The 19213-nt window shown below is 44.4% G+C and overlaps 1 protein-coding gene across 2 annotated transcripts in view; it reads right to left on the bottom strand.

Annotated features, from left to right (window-relative positions):
* The window catches only part of PKNOX1 (PBX/knotted 1 homeobox 1), a 1629974-nt gene that overhangs the window by 868799 nt on the left and 741962 nt on the right, over positions 1–19213 (bottom strand). For both annotated transcript variants that reach the window (XM_044072234.1, XM_044072235.1), the window contains exon 6: positions 12878–12975. In XM_044072234.1, coding sequence (XP_043928169.1) covers positions 12878–12975 — 98 coding nt within the window. The remainder of the gene's footprint in view (positions 1–12877; positions 12976–19213) is intronic.

Here is a 19213-nt window from a genome sequence, read left to right as displayed (position 1 = left end):
TTTGATAAGAGAGTGAGAGAAGAGAGGTGGCTCAATGTTGTAATGAGCCAAAATGGCAGAGGCATGTATCTTAATGGAGGAGAAGGCTAGGTCCCTGTGGAGCAGATCTGCTAAGTAATCCAGGATTAGAGGCAGAGAGGGCAGAGCTGTGTCCTCTCTTTTAGACTGAATCCAGGAGCAGTACCTTTTCCACTTATCAGTATAGGATTTCCTTGTACTGGGTCTTCTGGCTTCAAGAATTACGTCCAGCACCTGCTTGCTTAGGCTGGTTACTGGGGAAGAGTTTAAGGAATAAGCCAGGGTGAAAGATTTAGGGTTTGCAGTTGTGGATGCAAGATCTGTCCCCCCTGTTGAGAGAGCAGGGTTGGGTTCTGGTGTAGGTGCACGGGTGGCACCGGTGACAGGTTGCCCAGGAGTGGGTACCAGTGCTGGCGTGGCCAGTCCGGGGCAATCAGAATTGTCCTTGGTCTGTTCTGTCTTATCCTGAGCAAAACTCTTGAGAAAAGGGGGAGGGGGGTAAGGCACAGACTGAGAGATTTACCCACTGGAAGGATAGGGCATCCACTTTTCAGACCCTGCTGTGAGGTGTCCTGGTGCAGAATCTGCTGACCTGGTGACTGCAGGGGGAGGGAAAGAGATCCACCTCTGGGGTCCCCCATTTCTGAATCAGAAGGTTGAAGGTGCTGGCCTCTAGTTGCCACTCGTGTGGGTCTGGGAGATTTCTGCTTAAGTCGTCTGCCAGTGAGTTTTGTTTGCCTGGCAAGAACTGAGCTTGCAGATGGACCTGCATGTCCAAAGCCGTGTTTCACAGGGCCATGGCTAGTCTGCAGAGTGGGTAAGAGTGGATTCCCCCCTGCATGTTGATGTACCACATAACTGTGGTGTTGTCTGTTTTTCTTAGCAGGTATCCTGGTGAGAGTAGGGATCTGAAAGCTGTCAGAGCGTGCTGCACAGCTAGCATCTCTTTTTGGTTGATGTGCAGATGAATCTGACTTGGGCTCCAGTGGCCCTGAATGCACTTGCCATCCATGTGTGCCCCCCAGGCATAGTCTGATGCATCTGTGGTTAGGGTCTGGGTGGCGTGGGGTTGAGTAAAGGACAGTCCCTTGTTGTGGTTGCATGCTGCTGTCCACCAAAGAAACTCTGCTCTTAGACAGGGTATTATATGAATGACAGTTTCCGGGTCCTGAGAATTTTGACACCAAAAACTTTTTAAGTACCACTGAAGTTTCCTCATATGCAGTCTGGCATATGGAATTAGTAGGATGCATGAGGCCATGAACCCTAGGGCCTGCAGGATTTTCCTTGCGCATAGCTGGGTTCTGGTGACCATTTGAGTAAAATAGTCTCACAGGAAGGCTTGTATTTCTGGAGTGAGGAATGCCATCTGGGATGCTGTGGCCAAGCTTGCTCCCAGAAATACAATCTTTTGGCTGGGGACTAGTTTTGATTTCTTTTTGTTGATGGTGTACCCCAGGGAGATTAGAAGGGTTTTTACAAATGTCAGGTGCTGCAACAGCATTTCCTGACTGTCTGCCTGAATCAGGCAGTCATCCAAATACGGGTAAATCTGGATATTTCTCTGTCTGCAGTAAGCAATGACTGGAGCCAGGCATTTTGTGAATACTCTGGGAGCAGTGGATAAGCCAAAGGGAAGTGCAGACAACTGATAATGCATAGACCCTGCCCTGAAGCATAGACATTTCCTGCATGACTCCCTTATATGGCTGTGCAGACAGACTTCTTTTAAGTCTAGGGTGACAAACCAGGCATCTATGGTTAGCACAGGTAGAAGCTGCTGCAGGGTGAGCATTTTGAATTTTGGTACCACCAGGAAGGTGATGAGAATCGAAAGATCTGGGATTGGGCGCCGAGTGCCCTCTTTTCTGGGTACCAGGAAGAGTCTGGAATAGAATCCTTGACCTATCTGTTCCGCAGAAACAGGTTGAATTGCCCTTAAAGAGAGCAGGGATTGAACTTGGTTTTGTGCCTCTGCCCACTAGTTTGGAGGAAGGTCTGGGAACCCGTTTGGGGTTGGCAGTGAGTAGAAGTAAGATTTGTACCCCTGGGATACAATTTTGAGGACCCATCGGTCTTTGGTGATAGAAATCCAGTTCTTTGCATGAAGGACAAGTTTTCCTCCTAGGGGCACAAGCAGTTGGGCAGAAGTGGGAAGTGGAGTTGAAAAGTCTTTGGGAATTCTTTCCGTAAGGGGGTGGTTTAGCACTCCCTGTGTTAGAGGCGGAGGCACTCCATTGCTTATATCTCTGCATACCCTGAGACTGTAGTCTGGGGGGGGGTCTGTTTCCCCTGGGTCTAGTCTGAGATTCCCTAGAGGGGGCTGGAAAGGACCAATGGTTCGAGGGGCAATACCTACTGAATCTAGGAGGCTGTACTTGCAGGAAATCTTTAACAGTCTGCATAGATTTAGCTTTTTCTTCCATCTTTTTAAAAACCTCTTCTGCTTTGGTGTCAAATAGCCTGTTTTTGTTCAAAGGAGCATCTAATAACTTTGATTTGACATGGTCTGGCAAGGTCTGCTCCTTAAGCCAAGCATGCCTTCTTAGTACAGAACCAGTGACTGCTGCTCTGCAAGATGCTTCTAGGGCATCAAAGCCACACTGCAATGTAGGTTTGCTGAATGCATAAGCTCATGCAATTCTTTAGTTTCTGCACAGTCTGTAAAGGTAGCTATTTTTTTCTGTTTAATAAGTTCCATAATATGTTGTTGGTATTTCAGCATGTGAAACTGACAATTCAAGGCCCTAATGGCGAGAGTTGCAGAGGTATATACTTTCTTACCCCATCTGTCCGGAGCTTTAGAATCCCTATCTGAAGGGGTGGAATTCTTAGCTGTGGTTGCTTTGATACCTTTAGGCCCCTGAGAGATGATCTCTGGATCAGCAGTAGGATTTTTGAAAATAAATTTGTGAGAGTCAGGTACACTGTAGTACCTGTCCGGTTTCCTAGGAGCAGGGGTAAAGTATCAGGAGTTAAACTGGAATCCATAAAGACATCATCCACAACATCCAGGACTGGGGGTATTGCTAAAGGCCTATGCTATGGCAAATCTAGAAATTCTCTGAGTCTCATTTTGGACTGAGGACAGTCTTGGCATTCCCAGTGGAAATGCTCTCTTAAAGTATGCAAGGTTTCACCAAAAAAAAAAATCCTCTGGAGGAGAAGCCGAGGGAATGGATTCCTCTGCATCTGAATCCTCATAAGCAGTTAAAGGTAAGTCTTCATAATCAGATACCTCAGAGTTGTCGGACTCTTGGTCTGTTGAAGCTGCTGGGAACAGGTCTCTTTTTCTCTTAGCAGGAAAAGGCTGACTTCCCCTAATCAGCATAATAAGGTCTTCTGCCACTTTAGGCATTTGATGTTGTGGCAAGGGAGCAGGTGCATGCACTTTGGTCGTCATTTTTTAGGCGTAGCGTGCACTCTTGGCCTTAGAAATTCAGTAGTTTTAGACAGAACTGAAGACGTGAAAGAAGTCGTCGGTTTGTGTCGAGCATTGGTAGTGCGAAGAACTTCCTCAGAAGCCGGTGCATGTTCAGCAGCTTCGGACCCATCCAAGGTAGAGACATCCGCAGGTTCCGTAGTCAAAGAAGAGTGTCACTGCATACCGGACTCCGAATGGGTCTCAGTAAAGGCCTGCGAATCCACTGAAATGGGCATCAGGGGCTGCGAAAGCACCTCACTGAGTACCGGTGGACTGGCGACTAGCTTAACTGAAGCATCGTCGGCAGCTTTGGACCTCTGCGACCTGTCTCTGTCTTTATCCTTTTGTTTTTTTCGGAAGATCTGCAGTCGGATGGCTTACTGAAGCCATTTCGGAATACAGAGATCGAAAACGAAAAAATGGCCCAACGACTAATAGTTCGGGCGTTGAACAAGGCACAAAACCAGCAGCGAGGTATGTCATGGCCTAGGCCTAAACAGGTGATGCAGTAAGAATGGAAATCTCGGTGTGGTATTTGCTTTCCACAGGCAAGACAATTGTTAAATTTTTCTGACATCAGTTAGAGCAAAAAAAAAAAGGGTCCCCAACGGGGTCACTTAGCTTTAGAAGACTTCAGGATAATTCAATTCGGAAACGAAAACTCAGGTAATGGCCGACCGGCACTCATGCAAACTGCTTCTGCTTCGGGCTCCTCGGCAAGAAAGACTGATGTAATGGCGTCAGCTGCCTGTTTTTATACCCCTGATGACCTGATGTCAGTCCTGGAGCAACAGTAACCAACGCAGAAATACTAAGTCTCTGGTATTCTGGCCGACTGTGGGCTACCTGCAGGCAGATAACCCAAGTGTGATGACTGCAAAAGTGAAACACGAAGAACATCCGGCAACGGGGGATGTCGTGGTCTGGGCCTAAACAAGTGATGCAGTATGAATGGAAGTCTCAGTGTGGGATCTGCTTTCCACAGGCGAGATAATTGTTAACTTTTTTGGACATTGGTTAGTGCAAGAAAAAAGGATCCACAATGGGGTACTTAGCTTTAGACATTTTCATCTGTAATTCAAACTCTGGTAGTGACCGACTGGCACACTTGCAAACTGCTTTTGCTATAGGCTCCATGGCAAGAAAGACTGATGTAATGGCGTTGGCTGCCTTGATTTATAGCACTGACAACCTGACATCTGACTACAGGTGACAGCAGCCGACGCAGAAAAACATTGACTCTGGTAATCGGGCCGGCCGAGGCCTACCACAGCAAGGATAACCCACAGGTGATGAAGTACAGTTTTGTACCTACCATAAATGTAGATGTTCGAGTGTACACCCTGCTGCAGTTATCACACTTGGGTTATCCTGTCGTCAGGCGGTCCCGCAGTTGGCCGGAATTCCAAAGTCTTGGTCTGGCGTCGGTTGTTGTCGCTTCTTCCCTGATGTCAGTGCTCCAGGGGTATATATACTACAACCGACGCCATTTTCTTTAGTTTTTCTTGCCCCAGATGTCAGGTGCCCCCAAAAAGGTGGTCAGTAATTAGTATCAAATTGAGTACATTTTGCAAAAACACAATATCCCTCCAGCTATAAGCAAATACATCAGGAAGGTATTGTAGAGATTTTAGCCAGTTAGTTCAGAGGGGATGGAGGGAGGGTAACCTGGACTGCAGCAGGGTGTACACTCGAACATCTACATTTATGGTAGGTACAAAACTGTACTATGTTCATCGTGTTACCCTGCTGCAGTCATCACACTTGGGTTGAATCCCAAAGCTAAGGATGGGTGGAGGAATCATAGAGGGTTATTGGAGGCTAGAAGGCCCTGCAGAACTGCAGTGGCAAAGCCAGCTGTAGTCTTAGAGTAAAGAGGTAAGTGATAGTGTTTCGTAAAGGTGTGTACTGAACTCCAAGTTGCAGCTTCCAAAATCTCCTTGGTTGGAACCCCCCTGAGGAAGGCTGTAGATGTAGCTGTTGCCTTGGTAGAGTGGGCCCTAATGGTAGCAGGAACTGTTTTTCCATGATGGGTATAGCAAAACCAAATGCAATGTCCTATCCATTTGGAAATGGTTTGTTTTGATATAGCCTTCCCTTGAGAAGCTGTAGCATAGGATACAAAGAGCTGGTCAGATTTTCTGAAAACCTTAGTTTTATCCAAGTAGTAACAAAGTTGCCTGTGAATGTCCAAGGAATGCAGGAGTCTTTCTCCTTTGTTCTGTGGATTTGGGAAGAAGGTGGGTAAGTGGATGGTTTGATTTAAAGCCACACTGGAAACCACCTTAGGCATGAAGGAAGGATTAGTTCGTAGAGAAACTCTGTCTGGATGGAAAATGAGGAAAGGTTCCACTGCCATTAGTGCCTGTAGCTCTGAGACTCTTCTAGCTGAAGTTATTGCTAGCAGCAGGGCAGTCTTCCATGATAGAAACTGTAGATCTGCAGAGAAAGCTGGTTCAAAGGGAGGTAACGTAAGTTTTTCCATTGAGGTCCCATGTTGGTCTAGGTGCTCTTCTGGGGGTTCTAATGTTTTTTGCCCCTCTGAGGAACTGTCTTAGAAGTGGATGCGAAAATAAGGGTGGATCCGTGTTGTAGTGGGCTGAAATAGCTGATGCATGGATTTTAATGGAAGAAAAAGAAAGTCCTTTGTGCAACATCTCAGTTAAGTACTGTAGAATCTGAGGCATGTGAGGCTGAAGTGTGTCTTGGCCTTTAGCTTGGTTCCAGGCACTAAACCTTTTCCATTTGTGCGAATAGGCCTTCCTGGTGCTGGGCCTCCTAGCTTCCAGAATAACATCCATAACTACTTGGGAAAGAGGAGCTGGCTGGATGCTTAGGTGATCTGCCATGCAGCCAGATTTAAGGTTTTGAGCTGGCTGTGAAGAATCTGATTGTTTTGCTGTGTGAGCAAATGGGCAATTTGTGGTAAAATCCAAGGTGGGCCCTGGGCCATATTCCTCAAAAGTGGGTACCAGTGCTGGCGTGGCCAGTCTGGGGCTATGAGTATCAGTCGTGGTCTCTGCTTTCTGATTTTCAAAAGCACCTTTGTGAGGAGAGGCAATGGAGGGAAGGCATATACTGTCAGGTTTTTTCAACTGAATGAGAGTGCGTCCACTTTCCAAGCTTGGTGGTGCAGTGTCCTTGTACAAAATTTTGTTAGTTAATAGTTTTGAGGACTGGCAAACAGGTCTATGTCTAGAAGGCCCCATTTTTGAGTTATCATTGCAAATACCTGTGGATCCAGTTTCCACTCGTGGGGATCCATGATGTTTCTGCTGAGGTCGTCTGCCAATGTGTTCTTTTTTCCTGGCAGGAATTGAGCTTGTAACTGAACTTGGTAAGCCACAGCTGTGTTCCACAAGGTCATTGCTTGCCTGCATAGAGGGTAGGAGTGTGTACCCCCCTGTTTGTTTATGTACCACATTACTGTGGTGTTGTCCGTCCTTATTGTTAGTTGTCCTGGTTGTAACAGATTCTTGAAGGCTGTCAGAGCATTCTGTACAGCTAGCATCTCTTTTTGACTGATGTGCAGATTAGTTTGATCTGCAGTCCATACGCCTTGAACACACTGTCCTGCCATGTGTGCCCACAGGCGTAGTCCGATGCTTCTGTTGTCATAGTTTGCCTGGCTGGGGGCAAGGTGAAAGGCTGACCCTTGTTGAGGTGACATGCCTGTGACCACCACAGAAACTCCTGTTGTAGGCAGGGAATGAGAGATATCATTGTGTCCAAGCTGTGGCTGTGTTGAGACCATACGCTTTTTAGGTACCACTGTAATTTCCTCATATGCAGCTTTGCAAATGGTATTAGTAGTATGCAAGATGCCATGAAGCCCAAGGCCTGCAGAATTTTTCTTGCAGGTAGATGGGTCTTTGTTGCTATTGTTTTGAAATATTGAGTCAGATGTAGTTGTTTGTCTGACGTCAGATAAGCCTTCTGGGCCGTTGTATTCAAGCTGGCACCCAGGAATGTCATATTTTGTGAGGGTATTAGTTTTGATTTCTTTTCGTTTACTGTGTACCCTAGGCAACTTAGAAGATGTTTTACAGAAGCCAGATGTTGTAAGAGGATGTCCTTGCTTTCTGCTTGGATGAGGCAGTCGTCCAGGTATGGGTATATTTGAATTCCTCTTTGTCTGCAGTATGCAATTACTGGTGCCAGGCATTTTGTGAAGACCCTGGGCACAGTAGATAAGCCAAAGGGCAGTGCAGAGAATTGGTAATGGGTTGAACCTGCAATGAAACGGAGGTATCTTCTGCAACTTTATCTGATAGGGACATGCAGGTATGCCTCCTTGAGGTCCAACGTTACTAGCCATGCTTTCTTGCCCAACATGAGAAGAAGCTGCTGTAGTGTTAGCATCTTGAATTTGGGTACTTGTAAGAAGGTGTTTAGAATTGAAAGGTCCAGAATTGGTCTCCAGGCATTGTCCTTTCTGGGAACTAGAAAGAGTCTTGAGTAAAATCCTTGGCCTTGCTCTCGAGTAGGTACCAGTTGAATGGCTCTCATGTCCATGACAGCTGTAATTTGTTTTTGTGCCTCTGCCCATTGATTTTGTGGCAGGTTTGGCATTCCTCTTTTCATTGGCAAGGTGTGAAAATGGAATCTGTATCCTCGTGAAATTATGTCTAGGACCCATTTGTCCTTTGTGACAATGTGCCAGTTGTCTGAAAAAAGTGCAAGTTTTCCTCCCAAGGGGGCTGCCAAGAGAGTGTTGCTTGGCCAGATGAGGTGCAAGTCATTGAGTTTGCCTTCTGGTAGGTTGGGACCTGTCTTCTCCTCCCTTCTGTGTTGCAGTGCCCCATTGTCGAGGTTTGTACTGGGCTTGTGGTTGTCCTCTGCCTCTTGGACGTCTGTATTTACCCCTCTGAGGTCTGTCAGTAGCTGGAAAGGACTATTTTTTTGTTGGCCAATTTCTGCTGAAGCGAGGGGGCTGTACCTGTAGGAAATCTTTGACTGTCTGCATAGATTTTGCCTTATCCTCCATTTTCTTTAAGACTTCTTCTGCTTTAACTCCAAAAAGAACATCCTGCTGTAAGGGAGCATCTAGAAGCTTTGCTTTAACATGATCAGGCAGAGTTTGTTCCTTTAACCAAGCATGTCTACGTATAACAGACCCAGTGACAGCTGCTCTGCAGGAGGCCTCCAGAGAATCAAACCCACATTGTAAGGTGTGTTTGCCCACCTGTTCAGTTGCATGCAACAGATCCTGCATTTCTTTCAATTCAGACTGTTGAGGAAGAGTGGTGATTCTTTGCTTTAACTGTGGGATTAGAAATTGCTGATACTTAAGCATGTGAAATTGGCAATTTAGTGCCCTCACAGCTAGAGTGGCTGAGGTGTAAACCTTTTTCCCCCATCTGTCTAGTGCTCTGGAATCCCTTTCAGAGGGTACAGGATTTTTAGCCATAGAAGCCTTAGCCCCTTTGGGACCCTGGGAGATTGTCTCTGGGTCAGCAACAGGACTTTTATATAGAAATTTATGAGAATCAGGCACTCTGTAGTATCTGTCAGGCTTGGTCGGAGAAGGTGGTAGAGAGTCTGGGTTCAAACTGGATTCTAAGTAAACATCATCCACAATATCTAACACGGGTGGGATGGCAAGTGGTCTGTGCTGGGGGAGTAAAAGAAACTCTCTGAGCCTTTTCTTCGAGTCAGAGTAGTCCTGACCTTCCCAGTGGAAATGTTCCCTCATGGTGTGTAAAGTTTCCCCAAAGGAATAGTCTTCAGGAGGAGAAGCTGAGGGAATGGAATCCTCAGCATCAGAATCTTCATAAGGAGAGGAGGAGTAATCTTGGTCTACAGAAGAGGCTGAAGAAATGGATACTTGTTCAGATGATGCATAATCTTCCTCTTGTCTAGGCCTTTTGTCAGGAGGAGGCTGGAAACCCCTGATTAAAGAGGTCAAATCTTCAGCCATTTTGAGCATCTGTTTCTTAGGCATGGGGCCTTGAACAGGGGACTGAAATGCAGTCCTTTTAGATTTAATAGGAGTCTTCGTCTTAGCATACGTTTTAATGGTAAGAGTCGTCGGTCTGAAAACACCTTCAGAAACCGAAGGCGTTTCAGAAGCTCTGGCATCTTTATCAGCAAAGTCGTCGGTAGGGCCTGAACAAAATGGTTGCGTCAGCCTGGTACATTCCGTCAAAAGTTCCAAAGCGGTCTCGGGTTCCAAAACTGCGGTAGTCAGGGGCTGCGTTGGAGCCTCACTGAGGACCGGAGACCGGACCAGCCGAGGCCTCGGAATCTAGCTTAGGCCTGGGCTGTCTGTCCTTATCCTTGCGTTTTTTGTGCACGCCGGTAGTCGGTTGCTCCGACGGCATACTGTAATTAAATTTTCTACCGAAGTAGTGTCGTGCGAAATCAAAACGTCTTTTAATAGTACGTTTATTAAACCTAGCACAAAAACGACAACTAGTGACGTCGTGGTCTGGGCCTAGGCAACGTATGCAATAAGAATGAAAATCCTTATGAGGTATTTGCTTCCCACAAGAAATACAATTGTTAACTTTTTCTGACATCGGTCTGAGGCAAGAAAAGTTTTCCCAACCGGGTACTTAGCTTATAGAAGACTTCGGTCTGAAATTCGAATTCGAAAATCTCAGGAGTCGGCCGACCGGCACTTGCGAACTGCTTCTGCTTCGGGCACCACACGGCAAGAAAGACTGAAGAAAATGGCGTTGGTTGTAGTATATATGCCCCGGCCGCACTGACGTGAAGCGACAACAACCGACGCTGGACCAAGACTTTGGAATTCCGGCCGACTGCGGGACCGCCTGACGACAGGATAACCCAAGTGTGATGACTGCAGCAGGGTAACACGATGAACATCTGCAACAGTGAAACATGAAGATCATCTACCCTTTTTGCAACTATTCAAATGAAGTGTCCAAGTATCTTCAAACCTATCCAACAGTACTGTAACATTATGTTTATCTTCAGTTCCCATATGAGGTGACCTTTACTATGAATTCCTCACAGTACAGCTTTATTCTATTAAAAATAAACGTGGTATGCTGTGGCATTTACCAGTAAGCCAGTAAACAAAAACGGAAATGTACATGTTCAGAATCAACTTTATTGTTCAACACCTTTGGTATATTTGTTATTAATAGATCTAGTGTGTTTCTCTCTAGTAGGAAAGTCAGTCAGCTGTACTAAATTTCTTTTTAACAAAAGATCACATAATTTTTCTGCATCATTAGACTGAATACCATTTCACCAACTTATGTTGCAAAAATACAGTCCTCTAATATAATCATGTTTTCACAGCCAATGGTTTTCTATAGGCTTTTTATATATTCCAGATGATCTAATATAAGAAGACTGGAACTTCTGTAGTAATCCAAAAATCCTTACTGTATTCCTGCCATTACATCTCCAATTAGTTCCAATAACATGCTTTCCGTGGAATAATCCACTAATAATAACCTAACAATAAACACTCTGCCACTCTTCCTGCCTGATCTCAAGCATTCATATGTCGTGTAAGCAGGCATACCCCCCCCCCACACACTGTCATGACTCAGTGATTACAACTCTTCCTTTTCTACAAAACATCCTACTGATCTCTTCAGTGTGGGGAGACCCACTCTGCCATAATGGAATCCAAATAGCTGGAAGTCTGGTCATATGTGCAGATGTACACTTGCATTTAATTCCCAAACACTTTGAATGATACTGGAGTAGCGATCCTTATAATGAAAATCTACTTAGTTTAGTCAGAACAAAGATGCAAACATGATTGTAAGCTTTTCATAACACTAAAAAAAAATAAACAACATAGTCAATATTAAGTTAAATTTGTCATTACAGGTGGTCTCTCTTGTACAGAATACCCCAAAAAATAACGGGATGGCATCGTCCTGAAACAAAAAGCCTTGCTAAATTAATAAAACTCTCAGGTGAGCAGGCATTACGTGTCTCTGCTTCATTGTCAAAGGGAAAAGTGAGGGAAAATTCCAAAATCCCTGACAACTGTTTTCTAAATAAATTATGTGACTGGTTAGGTCTGATGCCATAGTTTTGAAAAGCTTGCTAAAGCAGGAGGGAAAACTATGCTAGTTAGCAAACTGAATAGACCTTAATCCATGTTCAGATTAGGATTATTTTTATAATTAGTTCAGCGTATTTCATTAGAATATTAACTTTTTCACTGAGACACATTAACTTGAACAAACATGAAGCAGGGTAAGCATGTATTTTAAAGAAAAGTTAGGCATCAAGATGCAAAGGAGTAAGAGTTTTGGAAGCAGGTTCCTTCTGAAAGATTGTCACCAATCCAGTAAAGCAGCAATACAGATTTAACATGTCTGCGGTCACCTGCCTGACTAATCACATGCCCTCTTGCTTCTGTGGATTGTGTACATCTCATCCTCAAACTAGGCTGGTACATTCCTCTTTTGAAAATGAAATCCACTAATCAGAAATCAAGATCTATATGGAGTTCAAACTCCTACACATTGATACAGCTTTGCATCAAGGCCAGATCTCCCATGAAAAAATACAGGAAACTGTTGCACTGACTTTTTAGTTCCCCCCTTCTGAACTGCCATAAATCACACTCTGACTTTACTACTTTTGAATTCTCAAACATATACATTTTTTAATGAATGTGATTAATAGGCTTTTCAGAATGACAATGGCATCTTTACCACGTCTAGTAACACTGCTCAATACTCCTGACTTGGGCTTTCTAGTCTGTAATACATAGCAACTACCCCCCCCCCCCACCCAAGTATGTAGTCCACGAGACCACTAAGGTGTCTACAGAGTTTCCTAATTGTCCCAGCGCACTGCCTGCCTAACTGATTTGCTCAGACAAACACAATGGACACACAAAGGCTGAGGGAATCAAACCCTAGACTACAGGAAACAGCTTAATAACAGCTAAAAGCATTAATCCTCAGCACTAACAAACAGATGACTGTATAAGGGGGCCCTCACTATCTGCTGGCAGAATACTCTTTGGTGTGCACTATGTAATATTTTCTTTGCTTATGAAGAATGTGCAAGGATACAGAGTTGAGTTACCATATATTATGATGTACTGCCCTCTAGTGTGTGAATGCCTACATTAGCAAGATGCTAAGTGCATCATTTTAGCTGCATACAGCCATACAGAAGGAAAAAAAATATTCATGGCAGGGGGCAAAAGGATTAAACAGAAGCCACTCAACCCACCACCACTGGCTGGCACTCCAGGACAGCTTGCCAGATCCAGACAACTGGTCAACAGTGGAGCAAATCCCCACTGCCAAAAAGGCTACAGCCCGCATTCATAAATGTAACTCTCATTGGATGATATTATGTTAATTTAAATATTTATGAACACAATGCTTAATCATTTAGCTACCCACTCCTGGTCTAGAGCTGCTATAAGGAATATAAAATGCTATTTAACATATAGCAAATGTCAGAAAAGGAATAAATTACCTGAGAATTCTGAATTCGTATAGTTCCTGGTGACAGTGTCTGCGTCACTACCTGACCCTGTGGGGTAACCACTGCAACTGGCTGATACACAGTTCCACCTACAAAAAAAATGATAATGAAGACTAACTATTCAATCAACAGTACAATTTATAAATTATTACAACAATGTACAAGTGTTGACACAAGTTTCTGAAACTTCATATTTTTTTAAAGCTTTGCATTTAAAAGCATAACACCTGATGAGGATAGATGGTGCATATCCCATCATCTCAAAGTTTTCTGCACAGATGGTGAAATCAGTGTTTTTGTATCATTACAGAGAGAAAGTACAGTTGTGTACACTTACCATAAATGTAGATGTTCGAGTATATTCACTGTTGCAGTCATTACATTTGGGTAATCTGCTTGCAGGTTGCCCTCAGTTGGCCTGATTAACAAAGTCTTGGGTCCTGTGTCAGTTGCTGTCCCTTCTTCCATGACGTCAGGTCGTCAGGGGTATAAAACATGCAGCTGACGCCATTACATCAGTTTTCCTTGCCCCAGATGTCAGGTGCCCCCCTAATGGGAAGCAATTAAACATAAAAACACAAAGGTATGCTTCCAACAAAAAAGCAAATACACCAAAAAGGCTTTTAAGCATAGTAAAGGAAAGGAGAGGTATAGCCAAAAGAAGTTAGGGGGCAGGAGGGAGGGTAACCAGGACTGCAACAGTGAATACACTCAAACATCTACATTTATGGTAAGTGTACACAACTGTACTATGTTCTTCGTGTTTCAGTGTTGCAGTCATTACATTTGGGTAGATTCCCAAAGCTATGGTTGGGAGGAGGACTTTAAATAGCATTAAGGCCAGCTATAAGGCCCTGCAAGACTGCAGTGGCAAAGCCAGCTCTGGATTTAGAAAAAATTGGCAAATGATAATGCTTGGTGAAAGTATGTACAGAACTCCAGGTAGCAGCTTCTAGGATGTCCCTGGTAGGAATGCATCTGAGAAAGGCTGTAGAAGTAGACGCAGCCCTGGTGGAATGAGGTCTGATCCCCTGGGGGACAGGTTTTCCATGGTGTTTATAGCAGAAATTAATGCAATGGTTATCCATTTAGAAATGGTTTGTTTTGAAATAGCCTTCCCCTCTGCCCCTACAGCAAATGCTACCAGCAGTTGTTCAGATTTTCTTTGAGGTTTAGTCCTGTCCAAGTAGTATCGAAGTTGTCTGTGCACATCCAAGGAATGCAATATCCTTTCCCCTTTGTTCTGTGGATTAGAAAAGAAGGTTGGCAAATGAATGGACTGACTAAGAGCCACACTGGATACCACCTTGGGCATGAAGGATGGACTGGTTCTGAGTGACACCCTGTCCGCATGAAAGATGATGAAAGGCTCCACTGCCATAAGGGCCTGTAATTCAGATACCCTTCTAGCTGAAGTGACTGCTAAAAGGAAAGCAGTTTTCCAAGAAAGAAATTTTAAGTCTGCAGTAGCAGCTGGCTCAAAGGGAGGTAGAGTGAGTTTCTCCAATACAAAGTTATAGTTCCAGGCTGGGGTTGGAGCTCTCCTGGGTGGTGTAAAATTTTTGGCCCCTCTGAGGAACTGCTTGAGCAGTGGATGAGAGAAGGGTGGTTCTGTGTTATAATGAGCTGAAATGGCTGAGGCGTGGATTTTAATGGAGGAAAAAGACAGGCCCTTGTGAAGCATCTCAGTTAAGTATTGTAAAATCTGAGGTAAATTGGATGCTGCTGCGCTCATCCCTTGAGATTGGTTCCAGGCACAGAATCTTTTCCCTTTTTCAGCATAAGATTTTCTAGTATTAGGTGTCCTTGCCTCTAAGATGACATCCATCACAGGTTTGCTGAGGGATGGTAAGGGAGAGTTTAAGTAAGAAGCCAGGCTGTAAGGTTCAGTGTTGGAAGCTGAGGGTGCAGAATCTGGTTCTCCTGCTGAGACAGCAGGGAAGGAGTCTGAGGCAGGTGCCATGGAGATAACCGTGACACACTGCACGGGGGGGGGGGGCTGGGGGGGTTACCAGTGTTGGCGCGGCCAGTCCGGAGCACTCAAAATCATCCTTGGTTTGCCCTGTTTGACTTTTAGTAGTACTTTAGAGAGCAGAGGCAGCAGCAGAAAGGCATAGACTGATAGGTTTTTCCAGCTGAAGGACAGAGCATCCACTTTCCAGGCTTGTTTGTGGGGAGTCCTTGTGCAAAATTTGTCCAATTGGTAGTTCTAGGGGGAGGCAAACAGGTCTATATCTGGGCTCCCCCATTCACTTGTCAACATGCTGAAAATCCTTGGTTCCAGTTTCCACTCATGTGGGTCCATGAGGTTTCTGCTTAGTCCGTCTGCCAGTGTATTTAATTTTCCTGGCAGGAATTGAGCTTGTAGGTGCACTTGGTAGCTCAAGGCTGTGTTCCACAATGCCATGGCTAGTCTGCAGAGGGGGTAAGAATGTGTACCCCCCTGCTTGTTTATGTACCACATAACAGTGGTGTTGTCTGTCTTTACCATTAGTTGTCCTGGAAGAATGTAGCCCTTGAAGGCTGTCAAAGCATTCTGTACAGCTAACATTTCTTTTTGATTGATATGCAGGTGCATTTGACTTGGGTTCCATTTGCCCTGAATGCACTTCCCTGCCAGATGAGCCCCCTATGCATAGTCTGATGCATCTGTTGTTAGGGTTTGGGCGGCAGGGGGTGGTGTGAAAGGTAGTCCCTTGTTTTGGTGGCAGGCCTCTGCCCACCAAAGTATTGTTTCTTGGCTGTGAGAATGTTGACTCCATAGGCTTTTTAGATACCACTGTAGTTTCCACATATGCAGTCTTGCATATGGAATTAGAAGAATACAGGAGGCCATGAACCCCAAGGCTTGCAGTATTTGTCTTGAAGATAGCAGGGATTTTGTGGCCACTTGTTTGAAGTAGGTTGTCAAATAAATTTGCTTTTCTGACGTGAGGTAAGCTATCTGGGAAGTTGTATTCAAGCTTGCTCCCAGGAATGTAATTTGTTGACAGGGTACCAATTGTGATTTCTTTTTGTTTATGGTGTACCCCAGACAAGTTAAAACCCTTTTTACAAAGGCCAGATGATTTAAAAGTATGTCCTGGCTTTCTGCCTGAATTAGACAATTGTCCAGGTATGGGTATATTTGAATACTTCTGTGCCTGCAAAATGCAATAACTGGAGCTAGGCACTTTGTGAATACCCTGGGCGCAGTAGATAAGCCAAAAGGCAGTGCAGAGAACTGATAGTGCGTGTAGCCTGCTTTGAAGCATAGGTATCTTCTGCAAGATTCCCTGATTGGGATGTGCAGGTATGCTTCTTTTAAATCTAGTGTTGCCAACCAGACGTGTTTGCCTAGCATAGGAAGTAATTGGTGAAGAGTCAGCACCTTGAATTTTGGAATCTCCAGAAAGGTGTTTAGAGTAGACACGTCCAGGATAGGACGCCATGATTTGTCTTTTCTGGGTAACAGGAAAAGTCTCAAGTAGAAACCTTGTCCCTTTTCCTCTTCTGGTACCAGCTGAATAGCCCCCAGGCTTAAGAGAGAGAGTACTTGTTTTTGAGCCTTTGCCCACTGATTTGGGGGTAGGTCCGGCCACCCATTTGGCATTGGTAAAGTGTGGAAGTGAAATCTGTATCCCTGGGACACAATATTTAAAACCCATTTGTCCTTGGGTAATGAGTTCCCAGTTCTTTGCAATAAACAGCAATCTTTCCCCCCAAAGGGGCAGTCAGAAGATAAGTGCTTGGAAATTTTAAAAGGAAGTCATTGAGACAGTTTACCATAGGGGGAAGTCTTGTTATTCCCAGACTTGGAAGTGGAGGCCCCCCACTGCTTAGTTCTGTGAGTCAGCTGGGACTGAAACATGGGGTTTTTGCTGTGTCTGGGTTTGGCTTGAGAAGACCTGGAAGGGTCTGGAAAGGACCAATTCTTAGACGGCCATTGCCTACTAAATCTAGGAGGCTGAACTTGTAAAAAACTTTAACAGTTTGCATAGATTTAGCTTTATCTTCTATCTTTTTAAGGACTTCTTCAGCCTTGTTGCCAAACAGGCGGTCCTGATTTAAAGGAGCATCCAACAATTTAGCTTTAACATGATCAGGCAAAGATTTCTCCTTAAGCCGAGCATGCCTTCTAAGCACAGACCTAGTAACAGCAGCCCTGCAAGAGGCCTCTAAAGAATCAAAACCACATTGCAACGTATGTTTTCCAACTTGTTCAGCAGAATGCATTAAATCCTGTAATTCTTTATTTTCAGCACAGTCAGGAAACATCATTTTCTGTTTAAGCAATCCAACAACATGCTGCTGATACTTTAACATATGAAACTGGCCCTAATGGCCAAAGTTGCAGAAGTGTATACCTTCTTACCCCATCTGTCCAGGGCCCTGGAATCTCTATCCGAGGGGGTAGGGTTTTTGGCAGTAGTAGCCTTAATGCCTTTGGGCCCCTGTGAAAAGGTCTCAGGATCCGCAGTAGGATTCTTAAAGAGAAACTTGTGTAAGTCAGGGACTCTGTAATACCTGTCAGGTTTTCTGGGAGCTGGAGGTACAGTGTCAGGAGCCAAGCTAGATTCCGAGAAGCCATCATCTACAATGTCCAGTACAGGAGAGATAGCTAAAGGCCTGTGTTGAGGTAGGTGTAAGAACTCCCTAAGCCTCTTTTTGGAGTCAGAGTAATCCTAGCTTTCCCAGCGGAAATGCTACCTAAGAGTATGCAAAGTTTCACCAAAAGAGAAATCCTCTGGAGGGGAAGCAGAGGGAATGGAGTCCTCTGCATCAGAATCCTCATAGGTAGATAAGAGCAACTCCTGGTCATCACAGAAAACAGAAATTTCAGAATCCTGATCAGAAGAATCAGAAGGAAAATCAGTTCTAGGTCTCTTAGAGGGAGAAGGGTAGCTTCTCCTGATTAGAGTAATAAGGTCTTCAGCCATTCTTATCATTTGTTTTTTAGGCATGGGGGCCTGACCATGCGGTCTAAGTGTCGGTTTTCTAGGCATGGATAGAGTTTTAGTCCTTGAAGAAGAAGATGGAGTTGGTTTAATATGCAAGTCAGTAGGCCTGAATACATCCTCAGAAGCCGGTGCCTGCACAACGGCTTTGGACCCATCCAAGGTAGAGACATCCGCAGGTTCCAAAGTCGAAGAAGCATCTCGCAGCATACTGGACTCTGAATGGGTCTTAGTAGAGGCCTGTGAATCTGAAGTAGCGGGTATCAGGGACTGCAAAAGCGCCTCACTGAGTACCGGCGAACTGGCGACTAGCTTAGGAGAAGCATCATCGGCAGCTTTGGACCTATGCGGTCTGTCTCTGTCTTTATCTTTGCGTTTTTTCAGAATGTCAGTAATCGGATGGCTTACCAAAGCCATTTCTGGATAACTGAACCGAGTACCAAAATATTTAGATGCGAAAATGAACCGACGACGAATAGTTTGAGGTTTGAATAAGGCACAAAACCGACAGCGAGGTACGTCGTAGTTTGGGCCTAGGTAAGGAATGCAGTACGAATGAAAATCTTTATGAGGTATTTGCTTTCCACAAGAAATACAATTGTTAACTTTTACTGACATCGGTTTAGAGCAAGAAAAAGGTTCCCCAACGGGGTACTTAGCTTAGTTGAAGACTTCGGATCTGAAACTCGAAAACAAAAATTTCAGGAGTCGGCCGACTGGCACTGCTTCTGCTTCAGGCACCGCATGGCAATAAAGACTGATGTAATGGTGTTGGCTACATGCTTTATACCCCTGACTACCTGACATCATGGAAGATGAGACAGCAACCAACGCAGGACCCAAGACTTCGATAATCAGGCCGACTGAGGGCTACCTGCAAGCAGATAACCCAAATGTAATGACTGCAACAGTGAAACACGAAGAACATCAGGAAAATTGAAAATGCCCTTGTCAAGCATATAATAAATTTTCCAGACCATAATTTTGATTTCAGGTTTATAGATCAGGTATAAGTATAGATAAGGATAGTATAAGAGGTGGCCCTATCTCCTTATGGTTGGAAAGATGTGAGATCCTGTGGCAACTTAGATGCGATGCCTTTAAGTATCCAGGCATCAATGACATGTGCTCTACAGCACTGAAGCGCAGGAGCCTTATTAGATAGGGATCCCCTTCACTGACGTAGTTTATCTTACAAATATTGCTAGTTTTTTTTTATTTTGTAGATGTTTTTTCATGATACCTGTATTAGCATCATGGATCATTCATATGTATTTGTTCTTTGAGATGATTTTATATTTGTATTTACATTCTTATATATGTATTTTATACTTTTATTCACATAAGCATTACAAAATAATGCCTTTCTTTGTTCTTGCTATTGGATATG

The sequence above is a fragment of the Protopterus annectens genome, chromosome 5.part0, assembly GCF_019279795.1.
Source record: "Protopterus annectens isolate FY-2018-M chromosome 5.part0, PAN1.0, whole genome shotgun sequence".
Classification (NCBI taxonomy): domain Eukaryota; kingdom Metazoa; phylum Chordata; order Ceratodontiformes; family Protopteridae; genus Protopterus; species Protopterus annectens.
This window is presented reverse-complemented; position numbering and strand designations above follow the sequence as displayed.